Source organism: Ailuropoda melanoleuca, chromosome 5, assembly GCF_002007445.2.
Source record: "Ailuropoda melanoleuca isolate Jingjing chromosome 5, ASM200744v2, whole genome shotgun sequence".
Classification (NCBI taxonomy): Eukaryota; Metazoa; Chordata; class Mammalia; order Carnivora; family Ursidae; genus Ailuropoda; species Ailuropoda melanoleuca.
The window spans coordinates 128,702,285-128,725,842 of NC_048222.1; the positions used below are offsets into that span (position 1 = coordinate 128,702,285).

The following is a 23,558-nucleotide window of genomic DNA, read 5'->3' on the forward strand; positions in this document are numbered from 1 at the left end:
AAAAAAAAAAAAAAAAAAAACAAGCCACCCAAATGGTGTATTGGTTGTTGCTCACTCACCTCAGGGTAGGAAAAGCAAGGATATTAGATATTAATATGAAAACAAGGCAGCATGCCCCAGGGCTCTAGCCAAGAAGTGAGGCTATTGCTAAGTCAAGGGGTCCTCAAAGCTAAAACAAATGCTACCAGCAATGAGGAAATAAAACTTCAAGTAGATCAAAATTGCAAGTTCGTTTAGCACAAGTTGGGCAATTGATCAAAACCCAAAGTAAATGCAAAACATTCCTTACTGGCATGGAGCTATTCTCTCCCTCTATACTTCTTTTGTGTATGTGTATTTCCAATTTATTTTTAAAAATGTTTTAAAATAATTTTTATTTTGTTATATTAGTCACCATACAGTACATCCCCAGGTTTTGATGCAATGTTCCATGATTCATTATTTGCATATAACACCCAGCGCACCATGCAATATGTGCACTCTCCACTTCTTAATAACTCCTTTACCCTCTACCCTGGCCTCAGTTGCTTTAAGGAAAAAGCCAAGTGTGACGGGAAAACCTAGGGGAAGAAAGTGACTCAAACTTTTACAGCTGTTAGATACAGGTGCTCAAGTCACCATTCTACCTAGTCCCATAGGGGAAGTTGGTATTGGGTACAGGGTGGTCAAATGTACAAAAGGCTGCAGGACACTGAAGAGGTGCAGTGTTATATGGAAGGCGAAAAAACAAAGATCCCCAGAGTCTGGGGGCTCCGCAGATACTGGGAAGTGCACAGGAAAGAAGTTGGTACCAACACTGAAGACAGGGGTCAAAAAAGAAAAAAAGAGCCTCCTTGGATGCAGCCCTGACCCCTGGCTCCTTCCTGAGCTCCCAGCCAGGGAGATAACAATCTCATCGCAATCATTAAAGCTCCCATACAGGGGATAAAGTGACTAAAATCAACTGATAGTATAAGAACAAATTGTTATGAAAATACATAACTGGTACTGAGGTGTTATATGCTTATATTGTAAATGCTCATAAAATGCCAGAGGAGATTTCCCATTTACATTTTCCCATTGCTGCATATAGAGAAATGAGACAAACTTCCTGTCATCTACTACCGTGCCCTAACCCATCCTAACCTATTGGCGGGTTGGGATTTAGTGTGAGTGCCTCTATGCTCTGATATCCCAAATGTTCACTATGTAGATGATGTTCTGGTGGTAAAGTTAGAAGCTTGTCTCAATGGTTTTGACTGTGGCCATTATCAACCTCTACCAGTAGAAGTGACTGTTAAACCCAAACAAAATTCAAAACTCTGTTTGCCAAGTAGTTTCTCAGCATTGTTTGGACAGAGTCACAGCACTTAATCCCTCTGGGAGTCAAAAGAACAAATGTTTTCTCCTTATTAAGACTCTTATTCAGTATTGGAGGCAGTTCATAACGCCATTGACGGCAGCTGTTATACGTGAAAATATACAAACTACAAACACAGAAACCAGGACAATGTGTGACTTGGGGCTATGTGCTAGTATGTGGGAAAAACAGACCACAGTAGGTCTCTCCATTAGGGAAGGGGTTTTTTTTTTTTTTGGCCCATCTATTGCACCCTGTAATTTTGTCATGGACACCCAAGATCAGTAACTCAGTCAAAGCTCCCTTGTGTGGGTCATGATGTATGATACATTGGTCTTACAATACATTTAAGCTAATAAACAACCCCCACCCCCGGAATTTAAAACTGACTAAATTCAAGACCCTAGGGGACATGATTGAGGTCAATACTGCAGACTGGTTTCATCCTGCTGCTGTTGATAATAGTAGAGTAGAATCTGTTGATAATAGCAGCCTTAATTAACTGCTATATGAAACCAAATGAATAGGTATGGTATTGACTAAATAACCTGTTTATCAGATTAATCAGACTAGTAGAGTGGCATTCTTACATAAAAATTCAAATTTGGTTAAAAGCAGGCAGGTTAAGAAGTAGTTGGAAGAGGACATCCATTATCGGCTCTGAATGACACTGCATACTTTCCGGGTATGCCATGAATGCACAGACCTGACCTATCTTTACCCAGCCCATGTCTCAGGCTTGTGTTTACACTGAGCAACCTTGAGGCATAAGGTAACAATGCCCCTTGGACAAAAAAACAGGATTGTTTCTGGTCACTATAAAAGCAGTCAATGTCCTAAGCTCAGTGTTCTTTTCCATAACACAATCCACTGTGTGTGCAGGATTCCATCACTGGCCTTTTATGCTGCTCTTATGGGGCTCAGAGAAATGGGAATGGATACAAACCAACAGGAAGCTCTGGCTACCACTTTCATTGCGAATAATAAAAGTGCTTTGTCTCTGATCCAAGTGTCTCATGTATCCTGAGATACATACCATGAAATAGTCACAGGCATTATAACCTGTTAGCTTGTTAGTTGGGTGAAATCTCAGACCCTACAGTTATTGACAGACATCAATAATTTTCTTCTTGGTAATGGCTGGCATTTTAGGCACTATGACTTGGCTACTAGGAAATTTATTATTAGCATGATATATTACAAAATATTATTTCCCAAAGACTTAGCCAATAACACTACAAAAATAAAAAGCCCTCTGTTTCCTGTGAATTTAACTGTGTGTGTCCAAGTCCAGTAATAATTTCACTGTCTGTCTGAAGTACTAATAGTACTAAATCTAAAGCTCGGCGCCATGCCTCAATCTTTGGTATAACAACGTCGTAAACTCTTGGAATCTGTTCCAGTTTATTTGAAATGCCTGAATTAAAAATTCCACTATTTAGTTTACTATATTCATTCAAGATGTAAGATGAAGGAGAGCCAGAGTCTGTGGCATTTTGTAGATGCTGCTGAATGACTGTGCTGGCTTCAAATTCTGATGAGCAACTGGCCGTGTTATATATGAGAGCTGAAAGGTATTTGTGCCATCCATTTGCCAGGCATTTAAGCACAGTTGATCTGTACAGTGCCAGAGATGAGGCCAGCCAAGAGGAAGTATTATGAAGCCATCCTGAACAGACGTGGTTTCTTTTACTCAATGATTGCTCTGCAAGAGTTTGAAGATGGCTAAGACACAAAAATTCAACTGCACCACCTCCAAGGAAGACCTTTTGCTCTTTTAGAGCATAATAAAGACGATAGGCACAAGTCCAGAACCTATCTTCTTTGGATTGCATCTGTGCAGTGACTGGGCTAGTGAGCACTACTGTAACCAAATTAATTCCTTCTGTTTTTATCACGATTGTGATTATGTTGATCCTATCTATGACATCCGAGGGAATACTTCTCCAGAAGGCCACAGAGACCCCATTGCCTACACAGTTTTCATTCACTTGTGTGATGTAGGTCACCTGTACTGCTCCTGAAGCTTCTGCAAAAGCCTGCATCACACTGCTATGCACTGACCCAAGTACCAACCGCTTACTGTGTATGCACTTTTCAATTAAGTGTTCAGACACATTTCCTTGTACCAGGACGAGGTTCACATTGAACTTAATTAATACTTGTAATACATAATTTGTCCACAGTTCTTCTGAGCTGTCTTGTTGAACCTTCATGCTTTCTAATAGTGTGTTAATATTTGTAGCCTTATTAAATCCTGGGTGGCGATAATTCTCTGTGAGGTCACCCTCGATGAGAATAATCCGGTTAGGTTGATTCTGTAATTCCTTGATCATAGTAGTATTAGATATTGACACAACAGTGATAAATCCTGGACAGACACAAGAGAAAGTTTCAGGTACACCTGGTAAACGGCAAGTGAAGATTCTTGAAATGTCAAACCCAAACGGCATTGTCCAGTTGCCTTGCTGCATACCTGCATTCTGACACTGCAGCCGTACTGCTTCGTCTACTAATTTCATGCTGCTCTGATCTCCGTGACTCAAACCCATCTCCAACTCTACAAAATCATTACATCTGTAAGTACTGGGAGGAGCTGCACCATGTTGTTCTAGAAATCCATCTTGTTTGTTTATCCACTGATTATTATCTGTTCTATTAAAATGCCTACTGTGGATTAGTACTGACTTTCTATAACGGTTGCCTGCGAGCAGACTGTTTTTCAGAGTTTGAGGATTTTGTACCTTGTTTTTATCAGCTTCAACTTCAGCCTGAGGTCTAAAGAGTTTAGATGATTTAACAGGTATCCCAGAAAGATTGTAAATGGTTAGTGACGGAGAGGCAACATCTTTGAGATCACGCTCTTTCTGTAAACCAGTATCTGAAGGGATTTGTAGAAAAGGGCACAAACTGACACTAAATGTTTCAAGTCCGGGAAATGTCTCTGTGCTATCTATATGGTCAAATACATTGTGGACAGGTACTTGAAGGGAAGCTACCTCTTCAATGCAAGAGTTCAAGCCTTCCGACATTACAGACACTACTAATGAAATGGGGACACCTAAATGGAGACATTCTTCAGCAGCACTGCTCCACGCACCAATGAGAAATAAAAGAGTACTGGTTCCAGTTCTATATGTGTTATTTTGGGCCTGAACTGCTTCATTGAGAAGCTGTCCCACTGCGCTGGTTAAATCCAAACTTTCGAGAAGCCTTACTGTTGAACTGATCAACACACTTTCATGACACTCTGCATCTACAATAAATTTAGATGATTTTAATGGGCCTAGGAAAGTTCTTCCTGTTCCTGCAAATGATGAAAGTTGTTGAAGTCCCATGTGCCTTCTTTTATTTATGATCCTGCAAGCCATCACCATGAATCATCATCTGCAAATAAAATAAAAACTTGGAAATATATTCAGTGTAATTCATGGTTATAATTGTTTATAAAAGAAAAATCAGATATAGTCCCTGCCTTTGAGGAGCTTCTGGTATACAGAGTTTCCATTAAATATGGTCAGTGCAATGATAACAGTACTATAATGATTCACAATATCGCAATAAATTGCGATAAATGATATTGTGTATGGGCATGTGGAGAAGGAACACTTCATCCAATAGAGGGAGTGGATCATGCAGGCAATGATCCTGGTAGTGTTTCCAGAAGAAGGCAATGCCCGAAATGAGTCTTGAAGAATAATTTGAAAGAGTTAGCAAGTTGAAGCAGGTGGTAGTAAATGCACATATATGTGAAAAAACACAGTGTATTGGGGTAATGTAAGTGGTTTAGTTTTTTAGGAATGTAAGAAAGTAGTAGGAAATGGGAGATGAAGCTCTAGAAGAGAAAAGGGGTTGGATCATGAACAGCATTTTGTGCCATGTCAACCCTGATCCTATGATGGGAACCACGGAAGTGCTCTGAGTAAGGAAGATCAAGAAACAGCTTGATGTAGAGTTTGAAAGCATGTGCTCCAAATTTAGAAGTCTGGATTTGAACTTGGCTCTAATGCTTACTAGCTATATAAACTTCATCAAGTTATTTAACTACTCTGTCCACATCTGAAAAATAAGGACTGTAACACAATCTACTTTATAGGGTTATTATAAGGAGTAATGAGTACAGTGCTTAGAACAATGCCTGGCACCTAATCCCTTCTGAGTACTATTGCTACTATTGCTGCTGCTGCTAGTGTTTTGGATAGATCACCACTCCGATAGCACAGAAAATGAACGGCGTGGGTGCCTCACTGGAGGCAGAGAAGCCAGCTAAGAATCATCTATAGTTATCTAGATAAGGAATGTGGAAGAGGGATGTAGGTGAGAGGATGGATTTGGTTACTGATTAAAATGTAAAGGGGAAAAAAGTATTATTTAAAGGGAAGTTCAAAAGCAATTAGGCTTTTTCCACATAATATTTCAAAATCCACATCAAAAACTAGTAAGACTTAAAGAGAAAAACTTTAGTCCAATAAAAAGAACTTTTTAACAAAATACCCCTTAATTGAAAAGCTGTCTATAATAAAATGACCTATCTCATGAGGCATGAGCTCTCAGTTAAAGGACTATAACTAAAATTGTAGATAATATAAACTTCTCTTCCAACTCCAAGACTTTATAATTCTTTGAATGATATTTTTTATCACAATCTTTTAAATCCAAAATATCAAAAAGCTAGCAATTTAGAGTTTTGCTCTTCATCTGATGAGTTTGTTTCTATAATTCCTGGATTTATCCTTGAAGCTGACGAGCACCACTCTGAGATATCTTAAGAGCGGGAGGAAGCTATGACACGACTATTCCGCAAGAGTAGCTTCCTATAAGCTTTCAAGGACTAAGGAGAAAAGCTACTACAGCCTAGGAAAAGGTATAATGAATTTTTTGAATTCAGGTTCAAATGCTGTTTTGTGAAAATTTCAATTCTGTAAAATAAAAATAAACTCTTGATACACTCAGGCATATCCCTAGATGGCATCAAAATATACTCTAGGATTCCAATATTTTAATCCTGAGATCCATCATCTTACAATTATCTGATCTTACCATGCTTTTGCTGTCCCTCACCCTTCTCCCCCATATTATCAATTCTCTACCCAGTTAAAATTCCTATCTGTCAATTATTACAATCACTCCCTTGCACGTATATCCTCAAAATCCTTATCTCTCTTTAGGTTCAGCCTACTTACCTTGCATGGCCACTAATCTTGATGAAATCCAACTCTGTCTACTCCATGCTCACCTAACTGCAGCTGAAAATAAATAGAAAAACAAACACAAAACACAATCATGCTGGTATCACTTCAAACGTCAAGTGGTCCTTATTGTTGCTTGGCAATCTACTTCCCCAGTTCATTTATCTTTTTTTTTTTCCTTTTTATAAAAGGTTATTGATTTTTGGGTTCAATTTTTAAAAGTCTTGCCTACTCCTGAATACAAAGGTTATTCTTCTATACTTCTAAAAACGTTATGGTTTTAATCTTTTATGTCTATGGCTCAACCTATTTTGGATATTTCATATAAATAGAACCACACAATATGTGAACTTTTGTGTCTGGCTTCTTTCACTTAGCATAATGTTTTTGAGGTTTGTCCACATTGTATTATGTATTGGTACATCATTCCTTTTTATGGCTGAGTAATAGTCCATTGTATGTATGTAACACTTTGTTTATCTGTTGATGGAAATTTCAGTTGTTTCTACCTTTTGACCATTATGAATTGTGCTACTATGAACATTTGTGTACAAGTGTCTGAGTATGTTTTCAATTCTTTTGGGTATACACCTAGGAGTGGTCACATGGTCACTTTATGTTTAACTTTTGGAGGAACTGCCAAACTGTCGTCTATAGCAGCTAAATTATTTTACTTTCCCACCAACAATATATGAGGGTTTCAATTTCTCCACATCCTTGTTGTATTGATTTCCTAGGGCTGCTATACCAAATTACCAAAAACTGGGTGCTTAAAACAATACATTTTTATTCTCTCATGGTTCTGGAGTCCAGAAGTCTGAAATCAAGGTATCTGCAGGGCCATGATTTTTCTGAATGTTCTAGGGAAGGCTCTTCCAGCTCCTAGTTGGTTCCTGGAGGTCCATGGCTTTTGGTAGCAAAACTCAGTATCTGTTTTTCTTTCATATGGCTTTCTTAAAAGGACACCATTCCTTGTATTTAGGGTCAAACCTAATCTGGAATGACCTATCTTAACTAGCTACTTCTATAAAGACCCTATTTCCAAATAAAATCATTCTGAGATTCTGGGTGGACATGACTTTGGAGGGAACACTATTCAACCCAGCATGCTCACCAATACATATCTTCTGCTTTGTTTTTCGTTTTTTTTTTCTGTTTTTATAACAATACACATCCTAGTGGGTGTGCAGTGATATTTCATCACAGTTTTGATTTGCCTTTCTCTAACAACTAATGATGATAAGCATCTTTTCATGTACTGGTTGGATCTTCGGAGAAGTATCTATTCAAATCTTTTGCCTATTTTAAAAATGGGATTGTCTTGGGGCGCCTGGGTGGCACAGCGGTTAAGCGTCTGCCTTCGGCTCAGGGCGTGATCCCGGCGTTATGGGAGAGCCCCACATCAGGCTCCTCCGCTATGAGCCTGCTTCTTCCTCTNGATTGTCTTTTTGTTGCTGAATTGTAAGAATTCTTTACATATTCTGGAAACTAGAACCTTATCAAAATACAATTTATAAATATTTTCTCTTTCTGTAGGTTGTATTTTCTACTTTTTTGATAATCACTTTGATGCATAAAAGTTTCCCATTTTAACGAAGTTGAATTTGTCTATTTTTTCTTTTGTTGCTCATGCTCTTGGTGTCATATCTAAGAATCTATTGCCAAATCCAAAGTCTTAAAGATTTTACCCAGTGTTTTCTTCAAAGAATTTTATAGTTTTACATTTTATATTAAGTTCATTGATACATTTGATTTTTGTATATGGGATGAAGTAGGGGTCCAACTTCATTCTTTTGCATTTGGATGTTAAATTGTCCCAGCATAATTTGTTGAAAAACTATTCTTTTCCCAATTAATGGCTTTGCATCTTTGTCAAAAATCAACTGGCAATATTTTTAGGTTTATTTCTGGACTCTCAATTATATCTGATTGGTTTATATGTCCATCCTTAAGCCAGGACCACACGATCCCATGACACTAAGATCCTCACGACTTGAGTCGAAATCAAGTCACATGCTTAACCAACTGAGCCACCCAGGTGCCCAAAGACATTTTTTTGATTACTGTAGCTTTGTGATGGGTTTTGAAGTGAGAGAGTGTGACTCCTCCAACTTAGCTCTTTTTGTTTTAGCTTTTACATTTATACTTATAATTCATCTTAAACTGATTTTTGTAAATGGTGTGAGGTAGGGGTCATTTTGTTTCCTCCTGGATATCCAGCTGCTCCAGAATAATTTGTCGAAAAGACAAGCTTGAAAGGGCTGCTTTTTGCTTGTTTTTTCATTTCTAACAAGTTCTGAAAGCTTATTAAGTATGAGGCACTTTACATCCATTATGTAAATATATATCTCATAATATTATGAGGTATGTATACACTTAACCTATTAAAATGAAAAACAGACAAGTAACATACCAAATCTCACAGCTAGGAAATAATAGGTTAGGAACTAAAATCCAGATTTGTCTAATGCCAGAGTCCCATGCTATTAACTACTATACAATACTGTCTTCTGGCTGCCCCTCTACCCAATGGGATAGAGATTCACCTTTTCTCCTGTAGAGTCTTCCACTGCATTTTCCACTTCCAAAACGTCTTGCCTTCTTCCAAGCCTGTCCATACCCTTAAAATGGATATGCCCTTTTTCCCCCAAGCATCAGAGTCTCTGTTTGTGGTTTCCTCTTTATACTAAGTTTAAATCACAACATATTACTGTATGAATGGAAAACTCATAGAGAATTTAGGACAAAAGGAAAAAGTCATGGGCTATTTCAAACTTATTCAAACTTTCAAAGTCTGCATTTAATTTATGTCAAAACAGTTTTCCCAGAGAAGACATGAAATTATTTAAACAAAACTAATCTACAGGCAAAAAGTTACATAAAACTGATCTCAAAATATTCCAATTATTTCACTTATATGTGGAACCTAAAAACAAAACAAACAGAAAAGGCAGAAACAACCACACTGGTGGTTGCTAGAGGGTAGGAGTATAGGGGATGGGCAAAAAGGGGTGAAAGGGAGTGGGAGGTACAGGCTTCCAATTATGGAAGGAATAAGTCACAGGATGAAAGGCACAACATAAAGAATATAGTCAATGGTATTCTATTAGCATTGTATGGTGATAATTGGTAACTATACTTGTGATAAGCATAGCATAACATATAGAGTTGTCGAATCACTATGTTGTACACCTGAAACTAACATAATATTGTGTTAACTATATTCAATAAAAGGAATAAACAAATAAATATTCAGGAGAAATGCTATTTCAGCATTTGAAGACTCTATTCCAAGTTTCAGCAGCAATTAAAAAAAAAGTCTTAGCATTCCTAAGTTTAGAAAAGCTCCTAAATAATTACTTTGGAGAGATTAATTAACATAAAATAAAAACTCAAACAAAAATCCCTCATCTTCTAAAAAGTTGAATATAAATAGGCAAAGACAGTGAAGAGGATGGTGAAATAGATAATTTCAAAGATAAAAAAACATCTCTGGTAACTTTTCTTGCCATTGAATTGACACACTCTGATTTTTGTTCTGCCATACCTCAGCACCAACGTTTTCCACAAACAGCTATTTTATTATTGGGTTCCCTAACAATTTTACTTGCCTGCTTAATGTTTCTCTAACTTTCTAAGTGTGTAATAGAAGCACAGTCATACTACTTCACTGAGTTTTGACATCAAACGCATCCTTCTTTTCCTAGTATCATGTCTAGTCTTGTTTAAGGCATTTGGTTTAGAATACCAAGACATGGAATACTTTTCAGGAGCTGAGTTTTTAAAAATATTAATATATTCTGACAGGTATGATTAGCTTTTTTCATTATCAAAATCAACAGTTTGTGTATCTCCAGTCTATTCCCAATATAGCACTATAATCATATTCCATTATTTAAAAACCTTCAACGTGGAACGTAAAGGTCTTTACTCTTTTGTCTGACACAGGAGCCCCTTTAAAAAATCAGCTCGGAGTCTTTCACTCCTCTGCTCAAAATCTTGCAAAACCTTCCCATTTCACTACGAATGAAAATCAAGGCCTTAATAAAGCCCTAATAATCTACACTCCTCCCTCTTACCCCTCTGTTTCCTACTACGCTATCCTTTGAGCACTCTGCAAGTCATGCTCCCTAACTTAGAGTTTCTGTTCCAGTTATTCCCTCTTTCTGGAATGGTCATCCCTGAGAAATCTATTGTTTCACCACCTCTAAATATTTACTCAAATCTACCCTTTTCAATGAGGTCTACCCTTGGGCACCCTATTCAACACCACAAACTCCTCTTTCCCTCTACACTTGGATTCCCTTTAACTGCTCTACTTTCTTTTTTCCATAACACTTACCACCTTAATAAAGTAGTACACAGTTTACATATCTATTTATTATTTATTGATCATCTCCCTCTGTTGGAATGTAATTCCCAGGAGGACAATTTTAGTCACTGAGGAATCCTACATACCAAGAATATTGTCTGACACACTGCTGACACTCAATAAATATTTGATGAGCAAATGAATGAATGGTTTTCACAGTATTTGCTATCTTTAAGTACAAAACTGACAAGATTAAACAGATGCCGCTCTCAGTATTACTCCCTCAAAATTCAAGTTTCAATCACCTTTAGAGCTGACATGATTCCTACGTGGCACTGTCTTAGTGGAGACCCCTTTAATTGCTTCCAAAATGGTTCCTCCTTCACATGGTTGTCAGAATTATTTTTGCAAAGCACAAACCTAATCAAAGCACTCCATTGCCTAAAAATATCTATCTCAGAGAATGAAATCTTTACTCCTTAATTTGACATAGGTGTCCCATAATTGGACCTCAATGTAATTTATGACTCATTTTCCACCTTTCCTTATAAACCCTATGATCTTGCCACACTAGAACATACATTTATTTTCATTTTTATACATGCTATATTCAGATTTGAATATCCTCCCTTTCTTCACCTTGGCAAATGCTACGTATCTTTCATGACCCAAGACAAATGCCACATTTAAAAAAAATCTTATTTATTTATTTGAGAGAGATAGTGAGAGAGAGCATGAGTGGGGGGAAGAGCAGTGGGAGAGGGAGAAGCTGACTCCCTGCTAGCAGGAAGCCTGATGCAGGGCTCCACATTTTTGATACGACCTTCTCCAATGCCCCAGAAAGAAGTAGTGTCTCCTTCCTGTGCTCAAGCACTTTCTACACACATCTACTAAAGCACTTAGCATCCTGAATTTCAAACTCTGTATTTATGTCCATGCCTTTCTCCCCCACTAATCTGTGGGTTCCTTGCTTTTATTCATCTTTATACTCTACACTCAGTTCCTTTCAAACTCACCCAATAGTTGGCACAGTAAAGGACATGTGGAAAGCATTAAGTAAATTTAGTAGAATTAAGAGTGCCAATGGATTTAATATTTTCCTAGACTTATTATTATTATTATCACTACTACTACTAAGGTTTCACAATACAATTGGATTAGTAAGAGCTATTTTTCAACACTAAGTACTTCCTAGACCCAAGACCTAGAAATTGCAATCTGAGCCTATAATAAAAAAATCATTTTTGCTAGAAGTTAATTTCCCAAATATAAGAGCCTAAATCATAAAGTGATATAAAAGCAGATTAACGTATTACTGAGCCTTTTAATTGCCATAAGAACAAAATTGATCTAGGTTAGAATTCAGTTCTGTATATTTGGTCACTATTCATTTCTGGGTCTCAGAAATCCCCTCAATATTAGTAGTAAAGATGAAGTAAATGTCCTTGAAACTCATCAAGACCAACTTTCCCAGTGAGACTAATGGCCTGAAAAATCAAAATACAATTAACCCTTAAACACCAGGGGTTAGGGACCTGGACTACTGCACAACTGAAAATCCAAATATAAATCCTGACTCCCCCAAAACTTAACTACTAATAGCCTACTGTTGTTTGGAAGCCTTACAGATAACAAAAACAGTAAATTAATACATATTTTATATGGTACATGTATTATATACTGTATTCTTACAATAATACCTTAAAAAAATTTTTTTTCAGTATCTCTAGGCTATAAAGTTCAACACAGAGTTTTTTGAAATTGCGGCAAATCTCCAAAAAAATCCACGTATAAGTAGGCCTGCACAGTTCAAATCCTTGTTGTTTAAGCGTCTACTGTATTATAACTGAGTAAATGAACATTTTACTTAATTCACAAAATATCTTGAACTTGCATAATTTCTACCGGGACAATTTTATACAGAAAAATTACTTCTAATATTAGAATAAACTTACCTATTTTCCAGAATTCTAATGTGTTGTTTATCTGTGATTACAAAGCTTGGGTATCTGACCGGGATATAATGTGAACCCGAAAGGATGATGGTTTTGGAAAACGTACCATGCTTCTACATACTACAGTACGAACAGTGAGTTGGGAGACTGCTTCAAGAATGTACTTTGTACATTTTTCTTGTCCTGAGTTCAAGGAGATAAGTGGGATAAAGAAAAAAACAAACAAACAAACAGCAACAACACTGGGCAAAAGTTAACGTTCCTTTTAACTGGAGAATGCTGGAGAATCCAGAACCGTTTTTGGAAAATAAAGTACTTACTTTGCAGAAGGTACTGCAAGAAGCATAAAAAGAGTCCTGATGTGTAAGGAATTAGAGTTAGAAGTTTTAAAGAACTATCACCTCTTCATTTCTACCAGGAAGTCAGACGTCCACCTCATTCTCTCCCCCTTTAGCTGGTCTCCGACCAGATTCACGACTGGACAAATCAACAAGTCTGGCCCTCTGGACAAGAATTTGCTTTGATTTACAGGAGTTACGGGCTTCTAAATCTCGGCAGTAACTCAAGTCAACTGGATTATCAGGCTATGTCTGACTCATGACTGTGGATCTATACTGGATATGGCTGGAAAGCCGGCCAAATCTTGGGATTCAACCACAGGAATGGCTGAGGGTGAGAGTAAGGTAGGTGTCTGGTCGTCACTATGGTTGGAGACAAAGTCCTACCTGGCAAATAAATACTACAACATCGGTAAAAACTCTTCCTATGCAGAGAGGCTTGGTGCATCCCAACACCCATCCTGCCCCCATACCCACCTCCTTCCAGCCATTCGGCTACCGCGCCAGAATCCCCCCGAACCAGGTAAGAGGGAAATGCTAAAGGTCAAGCCCCAGACACTGCGGAGGCTGAGAAATACCTAGCGGCCCATGGAAAGGTCAGTCCCCTCCACTCCGTTAATCCCAGCCGGATGGTAAACCAAAACTGGACCAATTTACCCGGCCCGCCAGACTCTTCATTCTTATCTTTTCCCGGGGCACGAAGAGGTCAAAAAACCAAATAAAGACTCTCCGCGTCTGCACTAAAGCCTTAGCGGTCGGTGGAAGCATCTCGTTACTAACCTCGCTCTTTTCTCCATCTTCACGCGAGGGTTCGGATCCCAGCTTCCCACCTCAGACGACGTTCTGCCTGGCACTGGGACAACGAAGCACCGGGACGAAGACGCCCCCTTCTCCGCCCGCATCTTGCGTATGTGCAAAGCGGAGCCAGCGGGGCGACTGGGTGGGGCTGGTCGCTAAGATACCAGACGGAAAGTTCTGCTTAACTTCCGCTGGGAAAGGCAAAGCGTTACTCTATTGGTAGAGAGTAGAGAGAGGGGTCCGACTTCAAGGGCCCTCTTTTCTAATCACTGGGTAGAATAACTGTCAATCAGTACGCAAGCCTGGTGGGCGGGGCTGCTTGAGAGGGCACCAAGAGCGGCCTTAGCAACGGTTTCTGAATTGTGTAGGTTGCAGTTGGGCTGCGCGGCTAGCGGCTGAGACTGGGAGGTCCCGGCTGTGGGCACCGGTTTGGTGACATGGTGAGTGCCAGGCTGTAACCCCTTGCTGGGCCGGGCTAGGGCTGAAGTTTCAACCCGGAGCAAGGAAGGAATTTTGTTTGGTTCATGAAATGTATTATTCACCTCCCGATCCTCCAGTGTCATTTAGTAACGCCTCCTGTCGTGGCCAACTAGAAGCACGTTGCCCGTGGCTCTAGGGACGCAAGAACGGTTCACTCGTTCCTCGTCGTCCCCACCAACCGTTGATGCCAGCACTCTGCCATAGGTTCCGTGATGGAAACAGAAACCACTGTTTAGCCAGAGCGGAATTGAATACAGAGAATACGAGGCTTAGAAACTGTTGGAGGGTCTAGGCCTCTAAGGAAAGAGGTCCTGAACTCCGAAAACGTGGCCAGGTAGCTCCTCACTCCGTCACTGTTGGGAAGGTGAAGGTTCTGAAGGCTGGAACTGTCGAGTCAAAGAGCACACCTGTGTATCTGCAGTCTAGGGACCAAGAATCCGCCGCTGCCGCCCCGCGAAACCGGAGACGAGGCACACAAGAACGTGATGTCCAGCTGCCACGTCTGCCGCTACTCCTTCTTGATCCAAAACTGGAGATAAGATAGTGAAATAAGGCTGCAGAAAAACCCCAGGAGTAACCCTGTGACCTTGCATGGCAACGGAAAATGGCACACAGCAGGAAGATGTCCTTCACCTTACCTGGATACTGATAATTGGCCCAACATTTATTCTTACTCCCATCCCTGGAGTAGTTTGTTTTTCACCTGGAAAATGTAGTTTTTTCATTTCTCAGCTTCTGCAATGTAGAAAAGTACACTAAAAGGTGGGAAAGGGTATTATGTTCCAATCAACTATATCCCACAAAATAAACAAATTTTATTGTGAGACACATAGGCCTGGATGAAAGGTGTGCCTTAGACACTACTTTTTACATACACCAAGTGAGGCCAGTTGTATTCTGACATAACATCTGTTGGAGCGTGAATGTGCCTTTGCCTCTTCTCTCTCTCAAAAAGCACTAGTTTGAAGAAAAGACTTAAGTGGTAAAAAGAACCAGGCTTTCCACCAAGATAGTAATAACTAAAAACATAAATGTTAGCAAAGGAAAAAGGGAAATTGCTGATGGTCATTATGCAGTAGGGAATATGGTTCTTGAATATGCTTATTATTTTTATCATCGATTATTCTGGTTCTGGTAAGTTTTCCAGTTACATAGTTTTTCATGCCCATGTGTATTTATTACAGGCATCCAACTACTGCACAGGTTCAGACCAATGGAAGAAAAGAGCAGCAAAACTTGAACTGAATGAAACCCAAAAGCAAGAAATTAAAGAGGCCTTTGATTTATTTGATGTTGATGGGTCTGGAACCATAGATGTGAAAGAATTGAAGGTTTTGAAATGACTTCTAATTCTTTTTTCTTTTTTTTAAAGATTTTATTTATTTATTTGACAGAGAGAGAGATAGCCAGCGAGAGAGGGAACACAATCAGGGGGAGTGGGAGAGGAAGAAGCAGGCTCCTAGCAGAGGAGCCAGATGTGGGGCTCGATCCCATAATGCTGGGATCACACCCTGAGCCGAAGGCAGATGCTTAACAACTGCGCCACACAGGCGCCCCTGAAATTGCTTCTAATTCTAAAAGATTTTTAATACCATCATTTATTTGTGGCAATCTTTCAATCTTTAACAGCAGCCGTCTGAAAGCTTGATATAAAATCTCTTCGTTGTGGACACCTACACCCTCAGTATATATACCTGCCTCATACTAATAATAACAAAACTGTATCTTGTTAGGCATTTTATTCTTGTTTTATGAATGAGTACAACAAAACCCAGGATGTGACAGTGCCCATATACTATGGCATAACAGGATTGCAACCTAGGCCTCCTGACCTGACTTTCTAGGTTTATGCCTAGTCCATAATGAAAAAGAGAAAATCTAGTCATTAATAGGTAATTTAAAAGATAGGAAGGAGAATGTGGCATATTATAATTTATTTGCTTCCTATTTCAGATTGCAATGCAAGCCTTAGGATTTGAACCCAAGAAAGAAGAAATTAAAAAAATGATAGCTGAAATTGACAAAGAAGGAAATGGCACCATTACTTTTGAAGATTTTTTTGCCATAATGAGTGTAAAAATGGTATAGTAGTGATTTTATTTTTCAAAGAAATACAAGCAATAGCCTTCTACATTTTTGAACAATCAGAGGTTTCATAGAGGAAGAACTGGAATTAGGTCTTTAAAGATGGGTAGAATTTAGATAGATAGGAAGAGCAAGATTAAAGATATTTTCAGGGTAGTAATGAAGACTGTCCAGTGTGGAGAAGGTTGTTAGGAAATAATAAGGATATATGGCTGGATAGAGAGAATGGGGTCAGCATTTTGAAGGCTTGAATTCAGCAAACATCTCCTGAATGCCCATTTTGCCAGGCACTATTCTAGAAAGCACTGGATGAGATAACCTCCCTGTTCTCTTACAGCTTACATTTTTGATAATGAATATCAGTTACTGGTGTTAATAAGAGATACGTTCTCTTTATCATCCTTGCTTCTTCCACCTTAACAAACCCTGAATATAGATACCTTGAGAGCAAATGTGAGTGCATTGGAATAATTGTTAAAAGTTATAGCAGTGAAGTCAGAACTCAGCTACCTGGTACATTGCCTTTCTAGACCTCAAACACCTATAAGTCCAATTTGATAGAATAAATGAAAGATTAGTGACATTTAATTGCTTCTGTTTTTAAAGAGTGAAAAAAATGAAAAAGAAGAAATATTGAAGGCTTTCAAATTATTTGATGATGATGATACTGGAAGCATAACGCTAAACAATATCAAGAGGGTTGCTAAGGAACTGGGGGAAAACTTAACAGATGATGAACTTCAGGTAATTTTTTACTTTTATAATTATAATTTACATGTATAATTATAACATACAATTATAATTTATATATAATTTATAGTTATAATTTAATTTAGTTGGACTCAAATACATTCAGAATAAAATTTGTGTATTTGAATATTCATTTATATCATTATTCATTTTTAATGATTTCACATATATTTGCATTTTGCTTACAGGAAATGCTTGATGAAGCTGATCGTGACAGGGATGGAGAAATAAATGAGGAAGAATTTTTGAGAATGATGAAAAAGACCACCCTTTATTAATATTTTTTTATTCCTTCTGCAAAGTTGTTAACAACATTATATTTGCTATACAGTTTCATCATATCTGAATGTATTCATTTTTGATTTTTAGTTTATATGCACAAATTTCTCTTGATGTCTAATCCATGTGAGAAGTTACATATTTCTACCAATATGTTGTTAAATCTACAGCATCAAGAAACAAAGAAAATGTAATTTCTGTGAACCATGGATCCCAAATCAGTATTAATTCCAACTGCTACTTTTAGAGCTCCAGGGTCTAAAGACTTAGAATTTTTTTAAGTTTAATGAAACTGACCCCACATCCAAATGAATTGTTTGCAAACAAGCAATTAGTTTCCCTATTATTTTCCTTTTGTGCAACTCTTTAAAACTGATAAGTATTTGCTTTTTAATCAGTTATTCAGATATGTAAAGTATTAAATAAAATTGCCTAGCAACTACATTATTTGCTAGTTTTCCTCTTATAAAGAAATTCAAAGCAGCACTTGCACTACGTAGATTTTCCTGTAAGTTTGACCCTGCAAGTGAGTGTTTAAAACCTCTGTCTTGGAAGGTGCTAGAGATTTCACATATGTTATCTCAGTGTTACAACTTGGAAGCTGGTAGTATTAGCTCCATTTTACTACATATGAGAAAACTAAAGTTCAGAGAACTTAAAAATTGCTCAGTTATTCATAGGTAATAAGACATGGATTCTAAATCTTGTATCCTTATGCTTCACTATGCATCTTTCCTATGGATAAAAATCTCAGGGTAACTTAAGTGTATATTTTCTAACTCATTTACAATTACGACTCTTGTAATTTCACTTTTTTTTTTTTTTTTTTTATGAAAGAGCTGAACTGTTGGGAAAGGCAGTCTCAAGATACAGTCTTTTGATCCCCCACTGAGTCACACAGGACTCGGCCTTGGGCCTGGAGCACTTCCTTACCAAGAGAGAGAGTCTCTAGAACTTATGCTGGAATAGTCTGTGAATATCTTTCCATTTCAGACTCCATGTGTGCTTTTTTCTGCTTAAGCATATATATAATATGGTGCCCGTGTGTGTAATATGGCTCCTGGCCAACCCCACTCTGGAAGGGGATCTCCCCTTCGGAGAAGGTGGGGTCCTTCTGCTGCACAACAAGATGGCTGTTTACTGGCCAGTTGCTCTGTATTGGCTTCTGGGAGGGACCTGCTGGCCATGGGCAACCGACATTCACTACTGAAACTGATACTGCTCTGTCTCTTCTCTATATGAGTGAAGCATTGTTCTACCCAGTAGTTGACTGCATTGTGTTTTCCTTGGCAATTAAACTGATACCAAGATGCACTGGCAGAAGCTCTCAGATTTCTGCTCCTGATAATAGGCTACAGATGCCACTTGATAGATACAAACTCTCCTTAAACCTAAGTAATGGTCTTTGGAGCAAGAAAGGATTATAGAAAATGTAACTTTAATTGCCCCATCTAGTTCACTTCTAGCTCAACTGAAATGAAGACTCACAAGAGAGGTTTTTTTCAATTGAAACTAGAATGGCATATATGATTATGCTCATTCAGTGTTTCACAGTATCTTTAATTCCTAATTATGCAGCATTTCCTTCTAGGCTAAGATAGAACTATTAAACATGCTTCATATGTGAAAATTATGGCCTTTAAGTTGTTAAATGATTTATATTTTTAAGTGGGTAGTATACTTAAAAATACACATGAATAAGTTGAAAAAGTTCTAAATAGAAGTCTCCTTCTCATTCAATCCCCAGTTCTCCCCCAGACAGAATGTCCTTTATCATTACCTCAACATGGTACAGAAGTGCTAGCCAGTACATTGAGGCAAGAGACAGGAAAAAAAAAGACCAGAAAGGAAGAAATAAAATTCTTTTTATTTGCAGATGACATTAGATAGATAGATAATCCCAAAGAATTTAGAAATTGCTGGATGCAAAGTTGTTATGAAAATACAAATATAAGCACAATTCTATTTTTACAAACCAGGTATGAGTAATTAGAAAATTAAAGAGACTATTAATAGTATTAAAAATATAAAAATCTTATCGCTGAATCTAATGAAGAGATACAGGTCTTCAACATCAAAAACTCTAAGAGTACTGAGAGAAGACCTAAATAAATGGAGGAATACTATATTCATGGATTGGAAAACTCAATATTATACAGCTGTCAATTCTCCCTTTATTGATCTATAGCATATAGTGCAATAAAAATCCTAGCCTATGTGAAACTTGACAAGCCTATTCTAAAATTTATGTGGAAATCCAAGGGACCAATACAGACTCAAAGAACAAGGTGAGATGCTAGCTTGCCTGACTATCAAGATTTAGTATAGGATCATAGTAATTAGAATAGTGTGGTGATAGCTAGGATAGAATAATGGACCAATGGAATAGAATAGAAAGTCCTGAAACAGACTGTATGTATATGGCCATTGATTTAGGACACAGGTAACTGCAGAGTAGTGGGACATTTTCATTATAATAAATTGTTCCAAGTCAGTAGGATATCCAAAAAGAATAAAAGAAAATATGACCTCCAACCTGACACTATACATAAAAACTAATTCTAAATTATTGTTGATCAAGACATGAAAGGTAAGAATATATGATCATGACCTTGAGATCAGATTCCTAATTAGGAAACAAAAACCACTAACTTTAAAGGAAAACGCTGATAAATTATTCTATAAGAACTTTTCTTCATGAAAGGAGAGAATGAAGACATAAGCTACTAAGTGGAAAAAAATATTTTCAGTAAATCTACCTGACTAAATACTTGTATGTAGGACATATAACTTGTAAAAATCTATAAGAAAAGCCCAATTTTTAAAATCAAAAGACTTGAGTAGGCACTTCATAGAAAAGGATATGAAAATGGTCAAAAATGTGTGAAAAATTAATCAAAATAAGGAATGTAGTAGGCTGAATAATGGCCTCCAAAAAGATCCATGTTCTAATCCCTGGAACCTATGAATATTATATGACAAAAAAACCACACAAACAAAAAGCAAATTTTTGCATTATGATCAAATTAAGGACTATGAGTTAGATTTCCTGGATTATCTAGTGGGCCCTAAAGGTAATCACAAGTATCTTTATAAAAGAGAGGCAGAAGGCACTAATATAATCACAGAGGCAGAAAATATTGTTGCTAGAATGGCATGGATGTTCATGAACAGTCTTACGTGTTTCGCAGTATCTTTAATTCCTAATTATGTAGCATTTCCTTCTAGACTGAAGAAAAATAAAAATACGAAAGATATGATGAAGCAATGTGCCTATAAGCCAAGGAATGCTGGCAGCCGTCAGGAGCCAGAAGAATTAAAGAATAAGCTTCAGGAGGGAGTGTATCTTGGCTGGCACCTTGATCTGGGCCCAGTAAAACTGATTTTGAACTTCTGGACTCCAGATCTGTGAGAGAATAAATTTCTGTTGTTTTAAGACACCAAGTTTGTAATCATTTGTTACAGCAGTCACAAAAAATTAATACAAGGGCAATACAAGTTAATATCATCCTGAGATAGCACTATAAATCCAGCAGCATGGGTAAAACTAAAATAATAATTCAAAGTATTGCTAAGAATGTGAAACAATGGAAATTCTCAACTACTGCTGTACATTGCTTCAACTGTTTTGAAAACAGTTCGCATAATTCAATAAAGATGAACATATGCCTATGTCATGACCAGCATGTATTTCTATATACATATCCAACAGAAATACGTGCAAATGTATGCCATGAGCCATACAAAAAATATTCCATGGCAGCAATATACGTAATAGTCAAAAACTGAAAACACTCTAAATGTTCATCAACAGTAAAATGTATAAATTGTTACATATTTATATAATGGAATGCATCTAGCAATGAAAAAGATTCACCAACATACAGCCGCATGGATGAATTTCAAACATAGCATTGACTGAAAGAAACCAAAAACAAAAATATATGTTCTGCAGAGATGCCATTTCTATAAAGTTTAAAACCAGGCATATCTGAACTGTAGAGTTAGAAGTCATGATAGTGGGAAAAGGGAGGAAGTAGGAGGCTAAGGGGGCTTGCAGGGGATTTCTGAAGTGTTGGCAACTTCATGTATCCTGGCTTATACAGTAATTACCTATGTGTTTACATTGTCTTAACCCATTGAGCTGTTTTTTTTAGCTTGTGCATTTGTGAGTATTGTACTTCAATAATAAAGTTTTAAAGATCATTCATGTCCATATTGTTAGGCATCATGATTTTTGTCATTTACACTAGCGACATAGAGATAGTCCCAGGGTAAGGAAAATTGATCAGCCAACACAGTGACATATTAGAGAGGGCTGCCAAACATTCAATTGCAACAGGACCTAGTGGACCTTCATTTGTTCTCCACTCCTTATTAATCATCAGAGCCAATACTGGAAAGAAACAATGTCCTTAATGAACATGCAAACATTTTCAAACAAATACATTTCTGTTACATCTTAGTTATATCCATTTTTTGATGCTAATGTTGTATAATTATGCCCTATTTTTCCTTTGATCAATCTCGCTACAGGTTTACCAGTTTTGTTAGAATTTTTAAAGAATTGATTTTGTTTATTCTCTCTATTGTGCCTTTGTTTTCTATGTTATTAAATTTATTTTTATTTTACTTCCTCCTCTGTTTATTGGTTTTTTGCTTTTTACTTTTAAGGTTACTTCTTTCTGTTACTAATGTTCAGCATTTTTTTTTCCTAAGGGTAAAATTTTTCCTCAAATATCCCCTAAATATACATTTCAATATGCAGTAGGTTTACTGTGATTTCATCCTAAATTTTTAAAATTTTATTGATTTATTATAAGTTATTAATACAAGTGTGCTCTTTGCTTTCCAAATATACAGGGAATTCTTTAATTTTTAAATGCTGCTTTTTGATAATGATTTACAGCTGAATTGCATTATTGTCAGTAAGTGTCATCTGTATAATAACAATTATTTGAAAATTGTTGAAACTTACTCTTGTGCTTTTAAAACATGTTCACAAATTCTTTGATGTTCCTACCATCAACAGGAAGAGTCCTACTTTTCCTCCCTTTGAATATGAGTTGTCCGTAGTGACTTCTAAATCAATAGAATGTAGTGGAAGTGACACTGCAGGACTTGTGACAATAGGTTATAGGAAAGGTGATATCGCTTCTGCCTGGCTCTCTTTCTGAGCACCCAACCTGGGAATCCAGCCACCATGCTATGGTAGATAGTCCGTGGAACAACCACATGGAGGTATTCTGGGCATAGCTGAGGATTCCAGCCACTGGCTAGCACCAACTGCCAGACAGATAAGTTAGTAAGTCTTTAGATGGTTCCAGCATACAGCCTTTGAGCCACCATAGCTGATTCCGAGTAGAGACAAGATGTCCCCACTGACCCTTGCCTAAAATGTAGATTTGTAAGCAAAATAAATGCTGTTATTGTTTTAAACCAGTACATTTTGGGATCGTTTGTTGAGCAACAATAGAATACAACATGCATCCTAGACATTATAGTTTACCTTTAATTAGTACTTACAATTTCGCCAACGGAATTTTACAACTTGATTCCATTTACTTCTCTGACCTATTGTGCTATTGTCATGTGTTTTACTTCTCTTTATAATCAGATTATTATCATTTGTCTTTTATAAACCAGTCTATTTCATTTAGATTACTTACATACCCTTTCTGGTGCTCTTCATTCCTTTATGCAAGCCTTTGGTTCCATCTGGGATCATTTTCTTCAGGCTAAATAAGTCTTTAGCATTTGTTGTGGTGAAGATCTACTGGTGATAAATTCTCTCAGCTTTTGTTTGTCTGAAAAGGCCTTAATTTTTGCCTTCTTTTCTTTTTTTGAGTAATATTTTACTATGTCTAGAATTCTAGATGAAATGGCAAGAGGGTCTTTATTTAAAAATTTTTAGCCTTTTTAATGTCATTCCATTATGTGTTGATTTCCATAATCCTGTAGCTTCATTGTTGATTCTTTGAAGACAAGGTGTGGGTTTTTTTCCCCTCTAAGTGCTTTTACGATTTTTCTGTT

At 37.3% G+C, this 23,558-nt stretch overlaps 2 protein-coding genes across 3 annotated transcripts; one reads left to right on the forward strand and one right to left on the reverse strand.

Annotated features, from left to right (window-relative positions):
* Positions 1-28: 28 nt before the first annotated feature.
* On the reverse strand, positions 29-14,147 carry BBS12 (Bardet-Biedl syndrome 12). 2 transcript variants are annotated; one of them, XM_019804432.2, is made up of 4 exons: positions 12,796-14,147; positions 9,075-9,214; positions 6,523-6,585; positions 29-4,726 (listed from the first exon to the last, which is right to left on the reverse strand). In XM_019804432.2, exon 4 carries the CDS (start codon positions 4,714-4,716, stop codon positions 2,575-2,577), a length of 2,142 nt encoding a protein of 713 aa, XP_019659991.1. In that variant the 5' UTR covers positions 4,717-4,726; positions 6,523-6,585; positions 9,075-9,214; positions 12,796-14,147; the 3' UTR covers positions 29-2,574. The 2 variants fall into 2 exon arrangements, with proteins under 2 accessions (XP_019659991.1, XP_002923862.1); XM_002923816.4 differs by lacking the exon at positions 9,075-9,214 and having other exon boundaries at positions 13,914-14,146.
* An 86-nt stretch (positions 14,148-14,233) lies between these two features.
* LOC100483023 (centrin-4) lies at positions 14,234-17,998 on the forward strand. Its single transcript, XM_011230559.3, has 5 exons — positions 14,234-14,371; positions 15,596-15,742; positions 16,365-16,493; positions 17,103-17,240; positions 17,435-17,998. Exons 1-5 carry the CDS (start codon positions 14,369-14,371, stop codon positions 17,522-17,524), a joined length of 507 nt encoding a protein of 168 aa, XP_011228861.1. The 5' UTR covers positions 14,234-14,368; the 3' UTR covers positions 17,525-17,998.
* Positions 17,999-23,558: the final 5,560 nt, after the last annotated feature.

Coding starts and splice junctions, on each gene's coding strand:
- BBS12 (XM_019804432.2), bottom strand. CDS start 4,716: ATGGTGATGGCTTGCAGGATCATAAATAAAAGAAGGCACATGGGACTT.
- LOC100483023 (XM_011230559.3), top strand. Junction 15,743..16,364: donor TAGATGTGAAAGAATTGAAG/GTTTTGAAATGA, acceptor TTCCTATTTCAG/ATTGCAATGCAAGCCTTAGG. Junction 16,494..17,102: donor CCATAATGAGTGTAAAAATG/GTATAGTAGTGA, acceptor CTGTTTTTAAAG/AGTGAAAAAAATGAAAAAGA.